General features: G+C 45.4%; 1 protein-coding gene across 5 annotated transcripts in view; it reads right to left on the bottom strand.

Moving 5' to 3' along the window:
• Positions 1–24835, bottom strand: part of TNRC6B (trinucleotide repeat containing adaptor 6B) — a 147883-nt gene that overhangs the window by 29130 nt on the left and 93918 nt on the right. For all 5 annotated transcript variants that reach the window (XM_044454837.1, XM_044454839.1, XM_044454838.1 and 2 more), the window contains 5 exons: positions 8371–8508; positions 7678–7854; positions 5927–6073; positions 5362–5457; positions 1542–1766 (listed from right to left, as the gene is read on the bottom strand). In XM_044454837.1, coding sequence (XP_044310772.1) covers positions 1542–1766; positions 5362–5457; positions 5927–6073; positions 7678–7854; positions 8371–8508 — 783 coding nt within the window. The remainder of the gene's footprint in view (positions 1–1541; positions 1767–5361; positions 5458–5926; positions 6074–7677; positions 7855–8370; positions 8509–24835) is intronic.

Raw genomic sequence — 24835 nt, 5'->3', positions numbered from 1 at the left:
ATGGTTCAGGTTCTTGGGTGGCTGGACAAGGGCTGGGTGAGTGGGATTGGTCAATATCAGGGTTAAGACATTAAGATTGTGCTGTTGGCAGTTGGGAGTTGACGTCAGGCCAGTCTGTCAGAATTGAGGTCAAGTTGATGTTGACTGGTAGTGGTGGCCTGATTTGGCACCGGCAGGGTCCAGGCACTGGTGTGAAGCAGCATTGGTTCTGGTTTCTGCTGGTGCCAGCCAGTGACTGTAGGTTGGCATTGGTGAGGTTCAATGTCAAGGGGCTCAACATTAGGGAGGTCCTGGCATCAAAGAGACTCCATGACAGAGTCTTGGCGATGGTGTTGATTCTCAGTGCCAGTGTGGGGATGGTGTCAAGCAGAGTCAGCATGGTTCTGGCATTGGTTGTTGTTGCAATGCTGGCTGCTCAGCTTAGCTCGGCAGCAATCAGCATTGAAGTTTCTAGTGGAAGAATTGGAGTCTCACTTGCTTTCATGGTGGTAGGAAGTGGTGGTGGAAGATGGCTCAGCTGAGAGGTCTGAATAATCCGACAGCTTGTCTGAGTAGATGGAGGCTGGAGACCTTGGGGTGTTGAGGTCCCAGTGGAGCAGGGGGAAGCAGTAACGTTCCCAGTGTCCCCTGGGGCCCTGGCTGCATGCTGAGAGTGGAGTCATTGGGTACTCAAGCGAGAGACCACATAGTGGAATTGGGGAGTACTGCCTGAACGTTGATGGCAATGGTGATCTGTGCATGGGGGAGATATCCCTGGACCAGGGGATCAGTCCCGAGTGTTGGCAGTGGCCTCAGTCAGCAGGACCCCTTGTTGTGGTGTTGGTGGGTGGGGGTTTATGCTGTGTCTCTTTTTGAGAGGGGTGGCAGCCATCTTTTTGGGCCTTTTTCCTGGCCTTGTGGTTCTGGAGCCTGCGGAGGTAGATTCTCTGTATCCCACTCGACATGTATGCTATGCAGAGGGTCCTCTTCCAGAGTTTGGCTTTCAGCCAATCTGCATGCTGCAGGCATGTTTCTTTTTAAAAAGCCTGGCAGTGGGGGCAAGTCTCAACTATGTGCTACTTGCTGAGGCAGAGGAAGTACAGGAAACATGAGTTGCAGCTCTGAAAGGCCATGGGAGCCATCATACAGATGCGAAGGTGGCAAGAGAGGGAAGGAGGAAGGCTAATAGGAAAGCTGGGCAGGAAAAAAAGTAGTTTTGGTGAGAATTTCTTTCTCTCTCTTTTTAGAACAGAGTGAGAGGAGGAACAGGCTTGTAGAAGAGCAAGGAAACAAGCCAGGGAAAAAAATGGCAAGGTACTTAGCAGTATGAAGTGAGGAGTGAAAGATTCCAAATCTATGACCTTCATCATAGCATACCGTTTTTCTTCTCTGTTTCCCCAGCAGCTTCTGATTAATATTCCAAGTAACCATCATTGCACCTTACAAAAAGGATAGTCTTTTCTTCACTAAACATATATAATAATTTATCATATACAGACTACTATTAATATTGCAGAATTTCTATATCCTTAACATCCAAGCAGTAAGAAAAACCTACTCACCAGAGGCAAGCCTTGAATCCTGTGCCCCCCACCCCCTGAGTGAGCGGGGTGCTGTGCTGCTCCAGGGAGAGGATGGTTTTGGATTACTCAAACCAGGAGGTGGGCGGGGCAGCCCTGTAGTGTTTCTTGAGGAAATATGGTTTTTCCACATCTTGTTGGAGATATGGGCAGGATTGGGTCCAATGGGATCTGGAGACCATGTTGATTTGTAATCACTGAATTTTGCTAAAACAGAGATAAGGAAAATGTTATATTTTTATAAACACAATACAACTTAAAATAATTATAATTTAAACTTTTGCCAACAGGCTGACATCTTGTATCTGCACCTGGAACGCATCATTCTTATTTATATTTCTAATCTGCTTATGAACTATGTTGGCTCTTCATTCTCAAAAAACAAAAGTAAACACTTTTGGAGCATCTTTAATCTCTGGGTCTGAAAATTCTTCATCAGGATGGTATTTAACAAATGTTAATTCTCTGTATGTATGCTACAATGCTCTTTATTACATTATATTTATTATCCTGCCTTTTCCCACTTGTGAGGAATCCAAGGTGGCTTATGCAGCTCCATTTTTATCCTAAGAACCCTGTGAAGTAGGTTGGGCTGAGAGTTTGTGACTGGCCCAAAGTCATCTAGTGAGCTTCACAGCCAAGTGCAGCGTAGAACCTGGATCTCCAGGGTCCCCGGTCCAACACTCTAACTACTGTACTTGCTCTCAGTAATTATTGTATTACTTTCTTAAAAACAACTTATTCTAGCAGTTTAAGAAAGACAAATGCAGCCTAAAATTAGAGCTGATAATTTGCAGTGCTTTCCTTTCACCCCATTTAAGATATGCAAATAAGTGTATTACATTTTAGCATCTTATTTACAAATGTTCCAAAAAATAATTTCCAAATAATGCTGTACATTTTTAGTATAACAAATAACCACAAGATATGAGCTTCAGCAATCTATTCTGAATAGTTCAGCACAAATCCTTTTGGATATTTGGATATCCATATCCTTTTGGATATGGAAATCCTTTTGAGAGCCAGTGTGGTGTAGTGGTTAAGAGCATGGGACTGGGACTCAAACGATCTGGGTTCGAGTCCCCGCTCAGCCATGGAGCCAACTGGGTGACTTTGGGCCAGTCACAGACTCTCAGCCCAACCTACCTCACAGGGTTGTTGTTGTGAGGATAAGATGGAGGAGATGTAAGCTGCCTTGAGCCCTTTGTAGGAAAAAGGCAGGATATAAATCGAAAAATAAATAAATAAATCATTTGAAAAACTCTAAAATATCTATATAGTATATAAAATTACCATGGCATATTTTTCATTTTATATATGAAATATAAATCAAATAAATATGTCAGTTCAGGTCCCTATCAAGTTTGTAAAATGAAAAGCTTTCCTGAAAAACCACATCAGTACACAATCTCTCTTCCTCAAGTGAGCTAAGATTTCACCTCTCTTTCAAAGCATGCTTGCTAGGAGAGATCTGTGGTCTTGCCTAATTTGAAGGAAACTATGCAGAACAAAAACCACTAGAAAAAACACCTGTTTCCTTCTGCTCCCAGTAACTCCTGCAAAAGATCCCATTCTCCCATAACATTTTAACAAACATAGAAGGCCAGGGAAAGGTATAGGGATTTTTCTAATGAGGTTCAAATAAGAAACACATATCTTAGACTATATTTAACTTATCCATATCTTTATGAAATATAAGATTATTGCCCAGCTACTTCTCGATGTATGAACTGTGCTGGATCAGATCAATGTCATATCAGGTTCACTGGCCATCAGATAACCCAAGGAGACGCCCACGAGGAAGACACAAGCATAACAGCATCTTCCTGCTCATATTCCTTAGTGAAAGGTATTGAAAGGCATACACAGGCCCATTGCAAGTAATATACAATAATCATAACCAGCAGCTATTGATGACCTCATCCTTAATGAAACCATTCATACTCTATAGTTTCACCTATGTATCCATGAAGAAGTGCTTCCTTTTATCTGTTCTGATTCTCCCTAGAGCATTTATCTGCTGACCCTGGGTTCAGTTAGGATAGAGAGTATACCTTCTCCCTATCCATTTTCTCTGCATGATGCTTTATTTTAGATCCTTCTTCATGTCTCTTATCCCACCGGAGCTTGTTTTTTTTTCCCCACTAAGCAAATGAGCTCCAAACATTGTAACCTCTTCTTATTGGGAAGTTGCTCAGTTTTCCTACTCTATGCTTTGGGGACTTGGCCAGAGGTGGGAATAATACTAGTAGTGAGGATGGATAGTGACTTCACTCATAAAAGGGTTGAAAGCACTGCTTCTATGTTTTATAAGCCTGATGCAGAAAATATCCTCAAGGACAAAGTATGCCAAATGTTTGTTCCTGTCTAACAGTAGCGAACAGGAGCAGTCCCTCTTGCTCAAATCCAACAATGTCAGCATGATGGTTTAGAGGTGGCAGAGATGGTTGAGGCTACAGGACTGAGGTGGTAGGAGGTGGGGGGGGTGAAGTCCTGAATCTTCCCCTTTGAAACTGAGGCTAATACAGGTTTGGGTCCCAGTCCTGAAGATCTCAGCTCAGGAAGTGCCTAGACCAGTATATCGCCTTCCTGGCCAGATCAGAGTGATGCTCCTTGGAGTGCTGTTTCATTTGGCACCAGAGAAGTCTACCAACTTAGCCTCTTTGGCTAGCTTCTTAGCTTCCTTGATTTTTAGGAAACTCTTGGTGACTGGCCTGGAATTTGGGTGCTAGCCAAGGGAGGCACAGCTTGGGGTGGAGGTGGAAACCTCAGATGCAGGCAGGTGGGCAAGCTTTGGTAGCCTAAGAACACTGACCGCTTGGAGAGCTTTATTCCACCAATCCATGTGCAATCCATGCAGTGCCTCCTGGCTTGCTTAATGAAGGCCATACAGTGAGGACACTGTTTGACATGAAGTTCCTTGCCAAGACAGAACAAACAAAGTGAGTACCCATCTGTTGATGGGAGCTTGCTACTGCATTTCATGCTTTTGCAAAACGCTGCCTTCAATGTCACTGGTAAGCTGAAAGGAAGAGAACAGTTAAGGAAACAGCTGCTCTGGAATAGTCAAGGAAAGACGAAGAGGTTTTTTGTGTGTGCATGTTTTAAAGGGTAAAGAGAAAACAGGCAGTGGTTTGATGAAAAGACAAGGAAGGAATATGGCAAACAGACTTCTACAAGAGGAAAAAATGAGAGAGGAAAATGTTCAAAGCTCAGAGAACAAAGACAAAGAACTTTCCAAGGGACTCAGGATAGGTGGTCAAAGAACTGAGGGAATAGACAGGAACTCCTCTCATTTATGTGTAGGAGAGGTTCCCACCAAAATGCTCTTAGCTGTTAAATCTTCCTGACAACAGGCTCCACACCAGTGCAGAGCCTCTATGCGTGATGCACAGAGGTCACAGAGAAGAACATGGAGACTATGACAATACAGTATCATTTCTATTTCAGGTATAGGATGTTCTACTTCTGTAGTTACATATTAAATATTTGTTCATTTCTGGTACTCTAAGAATCACAGCATTCTACTAATTAACACTTGATTTGTTGTTAACAAGACCCTTATCTTTGCATGAAAGATGACATTACTTAAAATATTATTTTTAAAAGTTCATAATGAACTGCAGGATGGGAGCAGCCCACTAAGAAAGCTTTTCGTTGTACAAAACATTGATTATACATACTTTAAACTAGTAGCTTCAATATGGTAATTCTATATACTACACTAATATGGCTTCACTCTATACTAGAAAAAGAGACTCAGAACAGGTTTAATAGGACAGAATAATGGAACCAAGCATACCTGAAGTGCTATGAACATTTGTGAAGGAATTGTCAGAGGCACTGTAGGGCCAGGCACCAGGTGAAGGCAGCGAGGTGTTGAGGGAAGAATTAGACCCTATGTCAAAATAAGAGAGGATAAGGGAAAATGTCATAGATCAACCTTGAGGGATGGATTATATGTGATAAAGCAAAAATAGGATTTCTGCCCTATGCTTGTCTCTTGACAGACTTATCTCTATAATGCAAATATAAGCTTTTTCAGGGGAGAATCAGGAAATGCTAACAGGGTGTGCAACCATTTGCTAATGTTTTTCCTCCAAACAGGTTTTGCATTGATTTCCACTGAGCTGATTCCAAAACTGAAAATAAACCCTGCTGAAAGAAAAAAGGCCTGGCAGAAGAGGTTGGAGGGAAGAATCAGAGCTTGTGGAGAGTTTATGTAACTTTGATCCTTCTGATTCTCCCCTACAAATGTCTCTTCCCCCACCCTGTTAACAGCGAACACATATTTACTGATATAATATACAGTTCCAGTAACTGTAGGCTCCAACATTTATTTAACAGAAAATAAAGGTTAAACAGACCTGTGGTGTTGTCCCGCAGAAGTTGGTGATCAGTATCTACAATGGGAGATGTGGCTGTACTCCCCAACACACTTCCTGGGGTCACATAGGGGTCAGATTCAGGGTCAATGTTTGGAATACCTTTCCATGGCACTCCTGGCTGAAACTCTGAAACAGGCCAATAATTAGATGCTGTTTCAAATACCATGCTCTAGAATTTCAAATTCTTCCAAACTACAATAATGAGATAGCAGAAAGGTGTGTGTGTGTGTGTGTGTGTGTGTGTGTGTGTGTGTGTGTGTGAGAGAGAGAGAGAGAGAGAGAGAGAGAGAGAGAGAGAGAGAGAGAGACAGACAGACAGACAGCGCGCACAAGCGAGGAGCTTGTACAAAGCATTTCGAGTTCTAGAATTCTGGTGAGAAGTTCAATAATGCATGGATGTAACACTGAAATAATGTATCTAGTCACAAATATGACCAAAATGTCCCTTCCTATATCTTTAAAATGCATCACTAACACATTATTCTAAGTTTTGAGGCATGGGAAATAACACATATTGCCACAAATATTCAAGGTTAAGAAAGTACATTCCATGTGCTGACCTTATTTTTAGTATAAAATCAGTATTTTTCTATGCACAAGGTCAAGCAGCACAAAAGAGTTATGTAAGAACATGTAGCATTATTTCTTGAATGACTTCCATCTTTCCAAGTCATCACCTCAGTTTTGACTGAAATGCTGAATACTTTGATAAATGGAGTGGCACAGATAATCTACTGGGAAGGAAAAAGGGGATGCAGTAAACAGGGACATATTATAGGAAAAGAGAGTCATGGGAAAAGGAATGCCAAACAAGGCCTGTATTTTGTCAGTTGTGTCCTTTTAGGACAGCAGCCAATCTCTGTGCAACAGGATGTAAAGGCTCTGTTCTCTTCTAAGACAGACAATAGTTATATGTAGCTCAACAAGTAGATAAAATTGATTCCTGTACTTCATGGCAGCCCCAGATCCTCTGCTATTGCAAATCAGGGGCTGATGCCATACAAATTAATATAATTAATATTAGAGTCAATTCCCTAAAAGTATACACCTCATTCATTTTTAATGGTTATGTAATTGTATACTGCTTTGCACAATTTTGCATAATTTATCATAAAAAGTTGCTCTGAGGACAGCACAGTAGAATTCTTCATTGATGGGATTAAGAAGCAAACCATACCAGAAGTAGGCAAAATGCCCTGTGGAAACAGGCTCTGTGTGTACCATGATTACATGCAACTAAACAGACCATTAGGCAGCCTCCCCAGAATCTTTACTTTCATAAAGGAAAAAAAAGAAAAGCACCCAAAGAATGGCTGAACCCTTCTGTTTGCAAAGATGCTTGGTGGCAGTGATGGTGGAGATAAATGCCTGTTGAAACATCAACATAGAGGATTTTCTGAATAGTAACATGGGCTTTTTCTAGTGCACTGCAACTCCTTAAAACCTTGCCAAAGTAAATGATGCAAAATAAAAATGTATTTAATTTGCCTACTGTATGCAGTCCATAGTTTTGATTTCTTTTTGTTTCTAATTGTGCAACAGTATCACACAACCTCAGGCACAGATTGTAGAAGGCCTGAAAAAACTGCACAAAGCACAGTTTACAGAACAGAAGGCTACTGTGTAGACAAGTTATTGATGTAAGAATGGAAACACATTTCATTAGACACCCAGTGGGATGTACAATCTATAAACATTATGAACTAATTTAAGGAGCATGCTGAAATTACCTGGAGGCCAGCTGGCATTGCTGGATTTGTTTCCAATCTTACTGGTTGGTGGAGATTTGGCAGGTAACCAACTATCACCAGCAGGACCTGTGTGGCTGCCCAGTGGGTCGCCAGAAATTATATCAAATTGATTATAGGGCGATCCCCCTCGGGGTTTTCCAGGGGGCACAATCGTCCCTGGAAGAAAAGAAAGACACAAGACAATTAGGGTAGAAGCTGAGACAGGGCTCATATTTAACATAAAAGTAGAATGTGAATTCACATGTTCCATACAATAGTAAAGCTACAAGTGAGAGAGAAAACAGAATACAGATAATTGGTGTGTGAGAGAATAACCTTTCTTGAGTTTGGATGTACTACATATGAATGCTAGAATTATTATATTTATGCTTTAGTGACCAAGAGAATATTTCTATGCAACCTGAGATTTAAAAAATGCATATAATGCATGCCCCAGTTACCTTGCTGCAGCATGCTGGGAGTTGTAGGCCCTTTTATATCTAAACTTGCATAAGATTGCACCTTAAGCCTGACAAAACACTTGAGATGTTGTGTGTGTTTTAAATTACCAGAATCAAATACATAATAGAAGAGGCCAAAGGTATTCTATCAAACATTTTATAGGGCTGAAAAGTGGTAGCACAGAAGGGCCCTTCTAACCCATTTCTGACAATGCAAGCTGAAAGCTCTCACCATTTTTGTGCATATTGGCATCTTGGGAAGCTACAGATGGCAAGCCATCCATCATAGACGTCCACTGTTTAAAACGAGATTCTGTTCCAGTTTCTTTCCCCCCCACCATGCCATAATCCATGCCACTTGAACCAAAACCTGTGAAAACACCACACAACACAATTTTGGTTTAATTTAAAATCGTACCTGGGCAATTAGTAGAAAAATCACATTAAATGACAAAATCAAAATACCTTCTTACACTTTGGGCAGCTCTGTGGAAACAGGTTTGTTCATTTGTTTTCTATCGTTTCATTAAAACATTACCAAATGTTGTTTACAATTACCTGGTCTTCACATAATTAATGCTGATATACAGAGGAAAGACAGGTTGCTTACCTGTAACTGTTGTTCAAGTGGTCACCTGTGCATTCACACATGCGCTCAGTGTGCATGCATGGAGCCTGTTCGGGAAGATTTCAAAGCTAATTAATTAATATTCGGCAGCAGCTCTTCCCCTGGGCACATCCTGGTGTGAGAGTGGGGCTCCTGCTTGGTCGTCAGTTGTGAAATAATGAAACCACCATTGTACCCTTCTGTTCCTTGAAGGAACACCTAGTAGTCACAGGGCAACACCAAGAGGATGGTGGGTGGATTTGTGTGAATGTACAAAGATGACGCTGGGTTTGATGGTGGTGCAGGAAGGTCCAGTTTGATAGGTCCAGGAGGTGAGAAAACCAGGGCTGCCTGGGCCACCAAGGGGGGGTGCAGTTAGCTTGGTTTTGATGGATCTTCTCTAGGACCTTTGTGAAAAAGGGTAATGGGGGAAGAGGTAGGTTAGAGTCCTGTTCCAGGTTTGCAAGAAGGCATCCCTCACAGAGTTTGGGTTTGAGCCTGCTCAAGACAAGAAGTGGCATCCAGGGGTGGCCCTATTCTGCCCAAAGTCATTTCCAGACCCAGTGGTTCCCCTCCCACCTGTGGCATTCTGTGGACGTGGCTGAGGGTGTCGGCCATGAGGGCAATAACTTTGGCAACACACCAGGTCCAAATCTTGAAGGGCAGGCACACTAGGGAGATTAACCTGGTATTGTCTTGTTTGTTGATGTAGCAGACCACTATCATGTTGTTGGAGGTGATCTGTAAATGACAGCCTGGGATGAGGTTCTGGAATGTGACTGGGTATTTTAGAATACCAGCATCTCCAGATGGTTGAGATATCTTGATGCATCTAGTGTTCCAGTTACCATGGATTGTCAAAAGCTGTCCTGAGCACTTGGCAATAGTATGCAATATAAATTCCAGTAATAAATAAATAATAAAATATCAAAGTGGGCTCCTCAATTGGAGAGGTATCCTTTGTGATAACCAGGCTTGAGACTGGCAGGGTGAAGGTAGACTTGGTGCTGATGTTGCGAAGAATGGTTCATCACCAAAGGTCTCATCAGATGCAGGTGGGTACTGTCAGTCTGGTTCTCTGTGACATGGTTGTAGGACTGAATATGCTGAGAAACTGGAGCTGGAGGGGACACATGTGCAAGCAGGCTAACAGAATGACAGCAATAGCAAGCTGCCACAAGACCAAGCACCCTCTGGACTAGGGCAGCAGTTGTGGTCTGGTTCTTTATAAGGTTGGATGCTTCTCAAGTCAGGGAGGATGCCTTGTCATCTGGCAGGAAGGTGTGTGCTGAGATAGAGTCCAGGTGTGCTCCAATGAGGAGGATCAATTCAGTGAAGGAGAGAGAGGATTTTGCAGATGGTACAGTAGGTCACATATAGTAGTGGTTGCCTGGGCTGTGCCTTGCCTCCATGGACCTGTAATTAGCCAGTCATACAAGTACAGGTAGACCTGGACCTCTTGTAGGCAGAGGTGGGTGTACACTACTGCCAGACACTGTAAAGGCATGTGGTGCTGTTGTGAGGCCTTGACCGACAAAATGGAAGGCCTGACCTAGAAGCAGAGGAAGCACCTGTAGGACTCCCTCAATTGTGATATGGAAACAGACATTCTTCAGGTGCACTGAGGTGAATCATTCTTCCTCTTGCAGCAATGGCAGAAAATTTTGTAGCGTGATCATGTGGAACTTCCTGGATCTTATAAAGGGGTTGACATCTCTCTGGTCCAGGACAGACTACAGTCCTCTGTCCTTTTTCAGTATAATGATGTATCTTCAGGAAAACTTCTGGTTTGTTTGGGGGACTATGTGCTTTTTCTAGCAGGAAACTGATCTCTCTCAAGAGGGGAATGAAGGGGGTTATGTGCCTGATGATACCGAAAAGTTGGAAGTCCTCAAATTCTTTTCTGTAATGGTGCTAGATGATGGAGAGGACCCATAAGTCTGAGTTGATCTCAGTCTATGTGTGGAACTGTTGGCCAAAGATGGGTGGCGTTGGGCAGCTGCTGGATTCAATCACAGCTGCCTCCTGGCATCATCCAGGCATTGGTGGCCTGGTGTGAGAATGGGGGGACTCTCCTTGACTGAGCTGGGGGTTGGACTGTGTCTTGGGGTAGAGGGGACTGGTTTATAGATTGGTTTGGATAGCTTGAGCAGTTCCACTTACATAGGGCATAATGTCTAGATGGTGGCAGCTGGTTCAGACCCATCCTCCAAGCAGTTGTCCTGGTCTTCTGGACTGAGTCCATCTGGTCATCTATGGCTGCTTGAATAGGCCCTCCCCATCAAACGGCATGCCCTTTATTTGAGCCTGAGCCTTGACGGACAGCCTGGAGGACTGGAGGCAAGTGTACCATCCAAGTCCTATCGCCCCTGTCAAGTTCCTTGTACCACACTCTGCCTGATGCTGCCATGTGTGAGTTCTGGCAAACCTCAGGGGTATGCATGAGAGGCTAACTGTTTTGGTGGCACTGACAGCTCGAGGATGAGGTATGTGCAGGGGAGACTGCCTATTCTAGTGGGACTGACAACTCAGACTTGGATAATGAGATGATTGCTGAAATGGTCACAGTTCCAGCTGCAGTCTAAAACTCTGCATACTCACCTGTGCCTACTATGGGGGAAGATTAGTTCGAGGGCAGCCAAGAAGACCAGTCAATTTGCCCGGGGGAACAGGAAAGAGCAAAAACATCTTGATGAAGGAGATTTAGAGATGGGGAGTCTATCGGATGGGGAACTCCTTCCTCCTAGGTGAATCCAACAGTCCATTGTCACAGTCACACAGTGGCCCAACTAGGGTCTCTGAGGGAGGAAAACGGGCGCGCCCAGTTCCACAGTGCTCCTCTCACCAGGGATAGACGCAAAAGGATTCACAAATAAAGCTTTGAGTGAAGAATGTCAGAGAGGGTTCAAATTTCACTTTGTGCATGCTCAGAGACCTATATGTGAAATAAAGACATTTGGCAAAAAAAAAAGCTGGTGAGACTATTACTGCTGGGAGGGAGAAACATGGCTCATGACAAGTGCTTGGCTGTGTGGCTCCCCTGGAGTGAGGGCTGGGCAGCCTCGCCTCTGACATCATTGGCCAGGTCCTGTAAATCCCTTGGAAGGGTTTTGTATACGGTAGAAATCCTGTCCCATAACATGAGTTGGTACCTGCTGTGGCTTGGTAATTTGCCATCTTCAGGGCCAGTACAGTGGAGGAATAGAAGCAGCATCCCATTGTGTCTAAGTGGGTAGCCCTCATTCTCATCTGGTATGGAGTGCTCCCTCCTGGACAAACCATGAGCTGACTCTACAATGATAGAATTCAGGTGGGGGTGTTGGAACAAGAATGGTGCATCCTGTTCCTGCATCCATTTCATGTGCTTGAGCCTCTTCAGCACAGGGACTACAGGCAAGGGGTTTCCATTCCTGCAGTACCAAGTCCATCAGCATTGTCAGGAATGGAATGGCCAATGGTCCCATGATCTGTGTACCACCTCAACCACCAGGTCCTTAGCTCTCCTAGGTTCCTGCTGCAGGTTAAACTGTGTGCCATCCACATTCCCAGATCCTCTGACAGTGAGGGTGCATCCAGGGAGTCACTGCAGCATCTGTGAGTTGGATAGGTAGTCTCTGGAATCTGACACTTAGCACCAAGGTGAGCATTGGGTCCTGGTGCATCATATGAGCCTGGATGCACAGTCTTGGGTTTGATCTTCAGCATGAAATCAGGGCTCTGTTGGAGTGCGCCAGGGTTCAGTACGGCTGCTCCAGGTATCTGGACTTGAAGAAAGCCTAGCAACCATGGTAGAAGCCTTTATTGTAGTCACTCCTGTATGGTGGCACTGACCAGTGAGGAATATGGTCCCAATCAGCAATGGGCAAGTGGGAGCAGAACCTGCACTTGTTGGGATCAGTGGAGTAGGCCTTACCTGGAATTAGTGAAGAGAGAGAGATGCACCTTGGTACTTAGACAATCAAAGGTACTTGCTGTATAGGCAGAGGGATCTCTTAACTCCCCCTTGGAGAATAATGTCATCAGTGCTGTTTCGCATTTCAGTGCTGTAGTTCCTGGATGCCTCTCAGTACCGGCAAAGAATGGTGCTGGGGACCAGGTTAATATTCTGCCTCCAAGATATACAGGGTTCTGGTAGGGGCGATCTTGTTGTGGCATTAGTCTGAAAGCATTTGTCACCATCTTTGGAGTTTACTGCATTGGCCAATTTCAAGACCAATTTTTGCCAATTCTTGCTCCAGTGATCTTCAACACATGGTCCATCTGGTGAACAGCCAAAAAGGGCTCTGCCATCACTGCAGGAGGCATGGAGGAAGTTTAGCCCCTGATGTTGCTGGTTGCTCTGCTGGGCAAGGGGAGCCAGTTCCATGGAGGATTATGTCCAGAGTGGTTCTCTCAGGTGACTGGTCTTGTGATTTCTTGCCTGTTTAGTAAATAACTGGCAGTGGTAGTGGGAAGTGGGGCTGAAGTGCAGAGAGGAAAACGGGGCAAAATACAGTCCAACAAAGATAATTCTTTTTAAAAAGGAAAAAAGAGTGAAAAGGAGTTTGAGAGGTTTTAGATGAAGAGGAGGAACTCACGGAGAGAAGGCAAGTGAAATAGCTATAAGGAGCAGAGGGAGAACTTCCTGATGCACGAACAATGGCAGCTGAAGAACTGAGAACAAGGGAGGAGCGCTCTCTCATGCCAGGGTGTGCCCAGGAGAGGGGCTCCTGCCAAATACTAATTAGCTTTAGAATCTTCCCAAACAGGCTCCATGAAGGCAGGCAGGCAGGCAGGGCCCATACATGTGATGCACAAAGACCACAAAGAAGAACCATATATTATACATGGCATTTTTGGACTTCCATATATTAATTTTTTGAAGATTCTGGTGTAAAGGAAAGTTTAACTGTTTAAATAATCAGTATTTTCAACAACTTTCCATATCAGAGACATAAAGCTGCAGATTTACAAACTTAGGGTACAATCTGCTTACAACACGGGTACAGAAAGACAACTGACTTGCACAAAGGCAAAATGGAGGGTTGGGATGGGTGTGGAAATGCATGCAACTTTCCCAGTCCCTCTACAAGAGTGTTGCAACTGATCCTGTGTGAACAGAGAGGAAAAACAGGTTCAAGTATGTATGTATGTATTTAGAATTTTTGTATGCCGTTCCATTTGCATGAGCTTCGGGACGACTTACATACAATAAATAAACACCATACAAATAGTGCACATAAAATCCAGATTCACCCTGGCTGCAATTTAAAAAACCTATAGATGATATTAAAAATTGTTTAAATATTGTTTAAATAAAAAGGTCTTAGCCTGATGCCGAAAAACAAATAATGACGGCGCCAGGCGGACCTCTCTGGGGAGTGCATTCCATAGGTGGGGCGCCACCGCAGAGAAAGCCCTCCTCCAGTTACTCAGCCTCCTAATGTCTTTCACAGAGGTTTCCCGGAGGAGGGCCTCTGCTGCTGATCTCAGGGGCGGGGGGAGGGCAAATATGGAAGGTATTCCTTTAAGTATCCAGGTCCCAAGCCGTTAAGGGCTTTATAGGTGATAACCAGCACCTTGAATTGAGCCCGGACTTCGATGGGGAGCCAGTGAAGCTGGTGGAGGACTGGGGTTATATGAGAATAACACCCAGTCCCCGTCAGCAACCTGGCTGCTCTATTTTGCACCATCTGAAGTATCCGTACTGTCTTCAAGGGCAGCCTCACATAGAGCGTATTACAGAAGTCCAATCGGGAAGAGCAGGTTGCTTACCTGTAACTGATGTTCGAGTGGCCATCTGTGCAGTCACACATATGGGTTCTGCACCTGCGCAGTGCCTTTGGCCGGAAGATTAACAGCCAACGGTTTTTGGAGGGAACTCCGCTCCCCCTCCCCCCTAGCATTATATAAGGAGCGGAGTGTCCGCGATTTTCCAGTCTTTGAAAGACCGACGTTTGTTCTTATAACGTTTGTCAGTATGACAATATAGCCAAATTCAGTAGTGGTACGACACATAGCAAAGAGATTATAGCATCGAAAGAAATAGTCGGACCACCCATGACACCAAGCGGGGTCAGAGGGTGGGTTGTGTGACTGCACAGATGGCCACTCGAAGAACATCAGTTACACGTAAGCAACCTGCTCTTCTTTGTCGTGGCCTCTGTGCATCACACATATGGGTAGAATAACAAGATTACCCCAAGTGGAGGAGGAAGGTGTCATCAGCAAAGGACAGAAAAAAGGACAGCTCTGCCAAAAGAGCAATCCTGCCTGGCATGGACATCGAGTCTATAATGTCTGGCGAAGGTACACGGGGTAGCCCAAATGGCCGCCCTGCACACATCTTCTATTGGGACCCCTGATGCAAAGGCCGAAGAAGCAGCAACAGCTCTTGTAGAATGACTTCTTGGAGTAGATGGCAAGTCCAACTTAGCTAACTGATAAGACAGGACAATTGTATTTACTATCCATTTCGAAAGACGTTGTGAAGTGACTGGACAGCCTCGGTCATGTTCCGAATATTTCACAAAAAGTCTATTGGAACGCCGAACAGACTCAGTCCTGGACCTATAAAAGGCTAAGCAACGACAAACGTCCAGCATATGTAGAGATCGCTCTATCAGATTCGAAGGGGTCGGAAAGAATGCCAGTAAAACAATCTCCTGTTGCATGTGAAACGAAGTAGCGACTTTCGGAAGGAAAGACGGATCCAGCTGAAGAACCACTTTTTCCTTATGAAAATTTAGAAAAGGGGGGTCTACCCGAAGGGCGCAGAGTTCAGAGGATCTACGGACTGAAGTGACTGCAACAAGGAAGGCAGTCTTCCATGAAGCAAGGCGCAGATCGATCGTCGCCATGGGTTCGAAAGGTGATCGAGTCAGTGCTTGTAAAACCACCGAAAGACTCCAGGTGGGCATTAGAGGTCTTATAGTTGGATGCAGATTACTCAATCCTTTCAAAAATCTTTTAATCAGAGGTTGAGCAAAAATGGAGAGACCATGTATAGTTCCCTGGTAATGTGAAATCGCTGCTGTATAAACTTTTATGGATGAAGGTTTGAGTCCAGACTGATGCAATTCAAAGAGAAACTGAAGGATCTGTGAAACAGAAGCCAAGGGGGCTGGAAATGAGTGTAAACTGGCAAAGTTAGAGAATCTCTGCCATTTTGCTGCGTACGACTTCCTAGTAGACAGTCGTAGCGCAGATTCGAGAATATACTGTAGGTCTGGGTGTAGACTCTGCTGAGCAGGAATGGCAGGGACAGTTGGTGGTGTCGATACCGGTGCATCGCAGCTGGTCATCGTATCCTCCATGCAGTCAGTTTCAGCGACAGCAAGTCTGGGTGGCGGATCGTGCCCTCCCTCTGGGTAACAAGATAAGGAAGAAGAGGGAGTTGGAAAAATTCTTCTTGGGAGACGTGAAGGAGAGTTGAGAACCATGGCTGGCGTGGCCACGAGGGGGTGATCAGTAGCCCTGTGGCCCCTTCGCGAATGATCTTTGCCAACACTCTCATGATGAGTGGGATCGGAGGGAAAGCATAAAAAGTCGTATTTGTCCAGGGGATCATGAAATCGTCCCCGAGTGAGTCCTGACCCATCCCTGCTCTGGAACAATAGGCTGTGCATGCCCTGTTCTGTTGTGTGGCAAACAGGTCGATGTCTGGCTGGCCCCATCGGTGAAATAGCATGTCGTGAACCCGATGGTCTAGCTCCCATTCGTGTGACCGCGACGTATGTCTGCTCAAGAGATCTGCGTCTGTATTTTCCGTGCCCGCAAGGTGAACTGCTAGAAGAGTGATACCTCTCGGTATGCACCAGTCCCAAATCTGCATGGCTAGGCGGGCTGGTTTCTGGGATCGGGTTCCCCCTTGTTTGTTCAAATAAAAGACCGTCACCATGTTGTCTGAGGTCACCTGGACGACCTGGTGTAGAAGCACATCCTCGAATGATTGCAGGGCTTTGAAAACAGCAAGAAGTTCCAGAAAATTAATATGGTTCCTGCAATCCCGGTGACTCCATATCCCCTGGGTACGTAGATAGGAGCAAATTGCTCCCCATCCCAGCAGGGACGCATCGGTGCCGAGGGTTACTGTAGGATACCGGGGTCGAAACGAAACGCCTACAGTCAGATTGGCTGGGTCTATCCACCATAACAGGGACTGAAGAACGGAAGCCGGGAGTCGAATCCGTTTGGTAGGTGGATCTGTCTGTGGTCAAAACATTCCGTTGAAGAACAGTTGAAGGGGACGTACCCTGAGTTTGGCATACGGAACCACAGCGATGGAAGCAGACAGGCTCTGAACAGACTGGGCGGGGACAGTTCTTGCTTGACGAATCTGAGCGATGCACTGAGCAATCGCATGCCGTCTGTCCCGAGGAAGGAAGGCTCTTGCCAACATCAAATCCAGCCAGGCTCCGATAAAGTTGATCACCTGCGTAGGGAGAAGGGAAGATTTCTGTTGATTAATACAGAGTCTGAGATCGTGCAATAGAGCACATGTAAACTCAACAGCAGACGAAAGCCCTGCTTCTGTGTTGGAGACGAGCAACCAATCATCAAGGTACGGGTATATCCGAATTCCACATAATCGAAGGTGTGCACAGACAGGAGCCATACACTTTGTAAAAACCCGTGGTGCAGTGGCTAATCCAAATGGTAGCACATTGAATTCGTAGATTTCAGAGTCCACCGCAAAACAAAGGAAACGCCTATAACTTGGATGTACTGAAATATGAAAATAGGCATCCTTCAGATCCAATGAGGCGAACCAATCCCCTTTTCCCAGCAATGGGAGAATACTCTGAAGTGTGGTCATCCGAAACTTCTTTGGTGTTATGAATCTGTTGAGAGCTCTCAAGTCCAATATTGGTCTGAGACCACCATCTCGTTTCGGGGCCGTAAAGTATCTGGAATAGAACCTGTGGAATCCCTCCGATAATGACAGGCAACGAATAGCTCCTTTAGTAAGGAGTTGGTGAATCTCGTCTAACAGTACCAAGGAAGTCGAAGTATACTGGATAGGATTCAGTGATGGCACAACGTCGAATTCGATTCCATATCCGTGCTGAATGACAGATAACACCCACCCATCAGATGTGATGGACTCCCAAATGGAGGGCTGACTCTTCAGTTGATCCCCAAATGAGAGAGAGCAGGGTAGAGTTGGAATGAGAGGAGAGGTTCGCTCGTCGCATCAGCGCTGTCGCCTGTCCGTATCAAAGCGGCAGCAGCCCTGTTGGAAGCGCTGGGGTGGTTGTTGCCTGCAACGCTGCTGACGTTGATGTGGTTGCTGTTGCCAAGGCGGAAATTGTTGACGGTACTGTGGACGTGACCATGACCAGTTACATCGGGGTAGAGATTGCAATTCCATACGACGGGCTGTCATCCTTGATTCATGGATTTTCTTCAATTTGCTATCCGTCCTCGCATGGAAGAGACCGGAACTGTCGAACAGCATCTCCTCAATTCTCCACTTCATCTCGTCCAGAAAATTGCAATTATGCAACCAGGCGTGTCTGCGGAGGGAAATGGCACCGACCAGCAACCTCAAGTCAGAGTCCACGTGGTGCCTCGCGGTGGAAAGCTGTTGCACTGCCACTTGCATAGCTTCCTTAACAAAAGTCTTAGCAAGTTCGCCCTGGTTTCCCGGGAGGGTATCGATGATGGCGTCCAGGCGTTGCATAAGAAAATATTGGTAACGCGCCAGGGTTGCCTCATAATTAGAAATTCGTAAACCAAGGCCCGAAGCTGCGTATACCCGGTGGGCAAGGGAATCAACCTTTCTGCCCTCTTTGTCACGAGGTGAGGTGTGTCCATGGGCTTCCCGACCCTGCGAGGATTCTACAACAACCCAATTCGGCTTGGGGTGACGGAGAAGAAACGGGATGTCCTCTTCCCGCACCCAATACATGGACTCGTATTTACGAGAAGTCGGTTGTGGGTGAGCTGGGAGGTCCCATGGCTGGGTCATTGCCTGCCGTAAGGTTGTAATAAACGGCAAGGCAATAGATGTGGATCGTTCGCCCCTGACCACATCATAAAAACGATTGGGTGCTCGGTCCCGGCTGTTGGTGGGCTTCTATATCGAGTGATCTCACTAGTCTGGCCATCAGATCGTTAAACAATATATACGGTTCCTCGGGCGACCCCAGGCCCTGAGAAGCAACCGCTGCATCCGGCGAGGTTGAGTCAGCCTCAGACTCATCAGATTCCATCCAGTGGGGGGGTGGTACACTGGAGGAAGAATCTCCTGGTGACTCTGATCTGCCACTTTCTTTAGATGGGGCACTTGGGGCATCTCTGGGCGTTGAATGGAAACATTCCCGAGGCACTGGTGGTGAAGATGGTCCCCTGGAGGTCGGATAATAGGCTACAGAGTGGTACTCTTCCCATCTCGGAGCGGAGGAGTACCTGGAGTGGCACCAATCATCAGACCTCGCATCCGAGGAATGGTTCCTACGGCTTCTCGGAGGGGAGATGGCGATCTCAGTATCCATCGGGATTGGAGGCATTGGGATTGGTGATCGAGCTCAAGGTGGAGAATCTCGTATTTCCCCATCAGAGATGGAACCACGCCTTGAATCCAGAATGGGTTCGGCTGTCGGTCGGCGCGGTGAGCCCGGTGGGGTAAACTTCATAGCCGCCTGGATGGTCAAGACCGAGGGGGTCGGTTCCGAAGCAGGGATCGGAATCGAGGAAGAGGCCAAGCCCAAGTGGTGGTGTTTTGCCTGCTTGGGGTTCTTCCGCTTCTTAACCAGCTTGCCCATCTTATCCTTCTTGGCCTTCTTATGCACAGGATATTTATCTGAGTCGCTGTGCTTTCTTTTTTCCTTTTGTTTCCTTGGCAGGGAAACAGACTGGTCAGCCATGGTATAAGCGCCTTCTTCAGAAGGGCGTGAGGGCAGAGCAATGGAGGAAGAGGCCGGGCGTTGCGGCAGGTAAACTGAAGTTGGATGGCCTTCGGGTGGGGCCACAACAGTGGAAGGCTTAGCCACCAGCCGGTCCAATTGGAGGAGAGCCTGGTCCCATAAGAGTTTGCAGAGGCGGTTCTCCCTGTTCTTCCTCGCCTGTTTAGAGAAGGCCAATCAATGGCCACACTTATCGGTTCTGTGCCCTTCCCCCAAACAAAGGAGGCACAGATCATGCGGGTCCACGGCGGGCATTCTGGAGCCGCATTTTCCGCACTTGCGGAACGCCGCCCATTGCGCCATCGTAGAAAGAAGAAAAAAAGGAGATAGTAAAGCAGGAAAGTAATATTTTTTTTATAGGAACGATAAAGAGGAAAAAATGGTGCAAAAGTTAAGAAGAAATATAAGTGAAGTACTAACAACAAGAACAAAGGATACAAACTTGGTAGGAAAAAGGAGAGATTTTTGAACAAGCAAGAAGGTAAGTAATAATCTTAGCGAGAGCGAAGCGGCATGAGGCACAACGAATGGTGGTTGCAAAGACTGGAAAATGGCGGACACCCCGCTCCTTATATAATGCTAGGGGGGAGGGGGAGCAGAGTTCCCGCCAAAAACCGTTAGCTGTTAATCTTCTGGCCAAAGGCACTGCGCAGGCGCAGAACCCATGTGTGTGATGCACAGAGGCCATGATGAACAAGTAACCAATGCATGTGTCACTGTTGCTAGGCAATCATCCTCCAGGTAGGGACACAGCTGATGGATTAACAGAAGCTGAAGGAAAGCGCTCCTCGCCACTGCAGTCACTTGAGCTTCCAAAGACAGCTCTGGGTAGAGGAGCACTCCCAAGCTGCAGACCCTATTCTTTAGAGGGAGTGCAACCCCATTCAGGAGAAGGTCCAAGTCACCTACCCAGGAGCCTGAACCACCCACCAACAGGATCTCTGTCTTATCTGGACTGAGTTTCAGTTTATTGTATTTGCATTCTCTGTATATGTTCCAAGTCTGAAGGGAGTTTCTTATACTTCTCTTATACCTCTCCCCATTCTAAGGAGCTCAGAGTAGTTTATATATGACCTAAGGCAATGATCCGGGATAGCCCTACTTAGGCAGAAGAATGGCAGCATGAGCTGATGAAGTATGAAATCAGTGTTCAGTTGCCCCATAGTATTGTGATCTTGTTCAGGATTTGAGCAAAAGGCAAGATGACACATATAAAGCAAGACAGGTTGTTTACCTGTTAAAGTGAGTTCTTCAAGTGGTCATCTGTATATTCAAATATATTCTGTGCATTCTGTGCCTTTGGGAAGCCCCATCTGCAAAAGTTCTATAGCTGAAGAATTTTTGGCAAGGAAATCTGCTCCACTGGTCCCAGTGTGCATGTTCCTAGTGGGTTCCTGTCTGTTCCCTTCATCCCTTGAGTCATTCAACTACATCCTTGAATCTGAGTGGGATACCACTACTGATGTCAACACCAAGGTGGGGATGGTGAGTGGCTTGTGCAAGTGCACATATGACCACATAAAGAACTACAGGTACAGATAAACAACCTGTTATTTTTCATGGTTTCTGGGCATCACACATATGAGCAAGTACCAATCTGACTTAAAGAAGAAGGTTAGTGCCTTACTGTAAGACTGCACCAGTTGAAGGAACTATCTGCTATGGCTCATGCACTTGAATCAGTAATGGCAAATGAAGGCATTGACCAGGTGGCTGCCTAGCACAGTTCTAGGAAACAGACCCCTTTACAAAGCACCACTGAAGTTGCCATAGCATACATTGAGCGTTAGCCAACTCAGTGGCCAGTTTGATGGAATGAAACACCCAGAACAAAAGAGGCACCAGGTATCCAAGCCACTTGGTCCCTAAACACACGAACAAGAAGGCACTTGGACAAAAAGACTACATTCTTGACTTGTAAAAGGTAAGTGCTTGCTAAATGACCACAGCATATAGAAAAGTCTCAAGACAGAGAAGCAGGAAATAAAAAGAAAGCTGGAAAGATGATGTTTAGATTAAGATAGGAATCTGACACAACTCTGGATGGGAAGGTGTTATCTGGACGGAGTACCACTTGATTACAATGGGGTATTATGGAGTATTAGAGAAGATGGGTCCATGTATAAAGTGCACAGTTCCTGAATGGCTACCAGGGAAGAAAATTTCCACAACAGGAGCTAAGTGGTTCAAATGGTTTGAAAGTCACAGCTGAACTCCCACTTGGGTCTGAGCACCAAACTGGAGCAAAATTTTGTATCCTGGAGAAAATGCCTCAAGATTGTACGGTGACTGTATTTCCACTAAAAGGTTAGAGGCTGGTATGCTCAAAATCTCCTTCATGGATCACTGCCTTGTCGTGGTGAAGGGGCTTGTGTAGCTCAATGAATCTATGAGCTATGCCGTGCAGGGCCACCCAAAATGGACAGGTCACAGCAGAGAAACTCTGACAAAAAGTGATCCACTGGAGAAGGAAATGGCAACCCACTCCAGTATCTTTGCTATGAAAACCCCATGGACAGTACCAAAAGGCAAAAAGATACGACGCCGGAAGATGAGCCCCTCAGGTCGGAAGGTGTCCCAATATGCTACTGGGGAAGAGCAGAGGGCTAGTACTAGTAGTGCCAGAAAGAATGAAGTGACTGGGTCAAAGCCGAAAGGACACTCAGTTGCTGATGTATCTGGTGGTGAAAGGAGAGTCCGATGCTGCAAAGATCTATACTCCATAGGAACCTGCAATGTAAGATCCATGAATCAAGGCAAGCTGGATGTGGTCAAACAAGAGATGACAAGACTGAACATCGACATCTTAGGAATCAGTGAACTAAAATGGACAGGAATGGGTGAATTTAATTCAGAGGACCATCAGGTATATTACTGTGGGCAAGAATCCCTCAGAAGAAATGGAGTAGTCTTCATAGTCAATAAAAGAGTAGGAAAAGAAGTACTGGGAAACAATCTCCAAAATGATAGAATCTCAGTTCGAATCCAAGGCAAACCATTCAACATCACAATAGTCCAAGTCTATGCCCTAACCACTGGTGCTGAAGAGGCTAGAGTTGACCAGTTCTATGAAGGCCTACAGCACCTTCTAGAATTAACTCCAAAAAATGATGTCCTTATCATCATGGGGGATTGGAATGCTAAAATAGGAAGCCAAAAGATAACCAGAATAACAGGTAATTTGGCCTTGGAGTACAAAATGAAGCAGGGCACAGGCTGGTAGAATTCTCTCAAGAGAATATGATGGTCATAGCAAACACTTTTTTCCAACAACCCAAGAGATGACTCTACACACAGACATCACCAGGCGGTCAACAAAGAGATCAGATTGACTATGTGCTCTGCAGCCAAAGATGAAGATGCTCTATACAGTCAGTAAAAACTAGACCAGGAGCTGACTGTGGCTCAGATCATGAGCTTCTCGTTGCAAAATTTAGGCTTAAATTGAAGAAAGTAGGGAAAAGCATTAGGCCACTCAGGTATGACCTAAATCATATCCCTGATGAATATACAGTAGAGATGACAAATAGATTTAAGGAATTAGATTTGATAGACACGAGTGCCTGAAGAACTATGGATGGAGGTTCACAACATTGTACAAGAGGTAGCAACTAAAACCATCCCAAAGAAAAAGAAATGCAAGAAAGCAAAATGGCTTTACAAATAGCTGAGGAAAGAAGGGAAGCGAAAGGCAAGGGAGAAAGAGAAAGATACACCCAATTGAATGTAGAATTGCAGAGAATAGCTAGAAGAGATGATAATGCCTTCTTAAATGAACAGTGCAAAGAAATAGAAGAAAACAATAGAATAGGGAGGACAAGAGATCTCTTCAAGAACATATGAAGGGAATGTTTCATGCAAAGATGGGCATGATAAAGGACCAAAATGGCAGGGACCTAACAGAGGCAGAAGAGATTAAGAAGAGGTGGCAAGATTACACAGAAGAACTATACAAGAAAGAGCTTAATGTCCCTGATAACCACGATGGGGTAGTCACTGATCTCGAGCCAGACATCCTGGAGTGTGAAGTCAAATGGGCCTTAGGAAGTCTGAGCAACAACAAAGCTAGTGGAGGCGACAGTATTCCAGTTGAGCTATTCAAAATCTTAAAAGACAATGCAGTAACAGTGCTACACTCAATATGCCAGCAAATTTGGAAAACTCAACAGTGGTCACAGGATTGGAAAAGGTCAGTTTACATTCCGATCCCAAGGAAGGGCAATGCCAAAGTATGTTCAAACTACCGCACCATTGCACTCATTTCACATGCTAGCAAAGTGATGCTCAAAATCCTACAAGCTAGGCTCCAACAGTATGTGGACCAAGAACTACCAGAAGTACAGGCAGGATTTTGAAGAGGGAGAGGAACTAGAGATCAAATTGCCAACATACACTGGATCATGGAGAAAGCTAGGGAGTTCCAGAAAAACATCTACTTCTGCTCCTCATTGACTATGCTTCATTGACAATGCATCTTATTTGTCTCTTGAGAAACCTATATGCGGGTCAAGAAGCAACAGTGAGAACTCGGCACGGAACCACTGATTGGTTCAAAATTGAGAAAGGAGTTTGGCAAGGCTGTATACTGTCACCCTGACTGTTTAACTTATATGCAGAGCACATCATGAGAAAGGCAGGGCTAGGTGAATCACCAGTTAGAATTAAGATTGCTGGGAGAAATATCAACAACCTCAGATATGCAGATGATACCACTCTCATGGCAGAAATGAAGAGGAACTAAAGAGCCTCTTGATGCGGGTGAAGGAGGAGAGCGCAAAAGTTGGCTTGAAACTCAACATTAAGAAAACTAAGATCATGGCATCCGGTCCTCTCACTTCCTGGCAAATAGATGGGGAAGAAATGGAGGTAGTGACAGATTTTATTTTCCTGGGCTCCAAGATCACTGCAGACGGGGACTGCAGCCAAGAAATTAAAAGATGCTTGCTCCTGGGGAGGAAAGCTATGGCAAATCTAGATAGCATACTAAAAAGCAGAACTGTGGTGCTGGAGGAGACTCCTGCGAGTCCCTTGGACCGCAAGGCGATCAAACCGGTCAGTTCTAGAGGAGATCAACACTGACTGCTCTTTAGAAGGCCAGATACTGAAGATGAAACTCAAATACTTTGGCCACCTAATGAGAAGGAAGGACTCCCTGGAGAAGAGCCTAATGCTGGGAACAATAGATGGCAAAAGAAGAAGGG

Source organism: Varanus komodoensis, unplaced genomic scaffold (genome assembly GCF_004798865.1).
Source record: "Varanus komodoensis strain SLA01 unplaced genomic scaffold, ASM479886v1 scaffold8, whole genome shotgun sequence".
Lineage (NCBI taxonomy): Eukaryota > Metazoa > Chordata > Lepidosauria > Squamata > Varanidae > Varanus > Varanus komodoensis.
The sequence above is the reverse complement of the archived record's forward strand: the minus strand, read 5'-3'. Positions and strand labels throughout refer to the sequence as shown.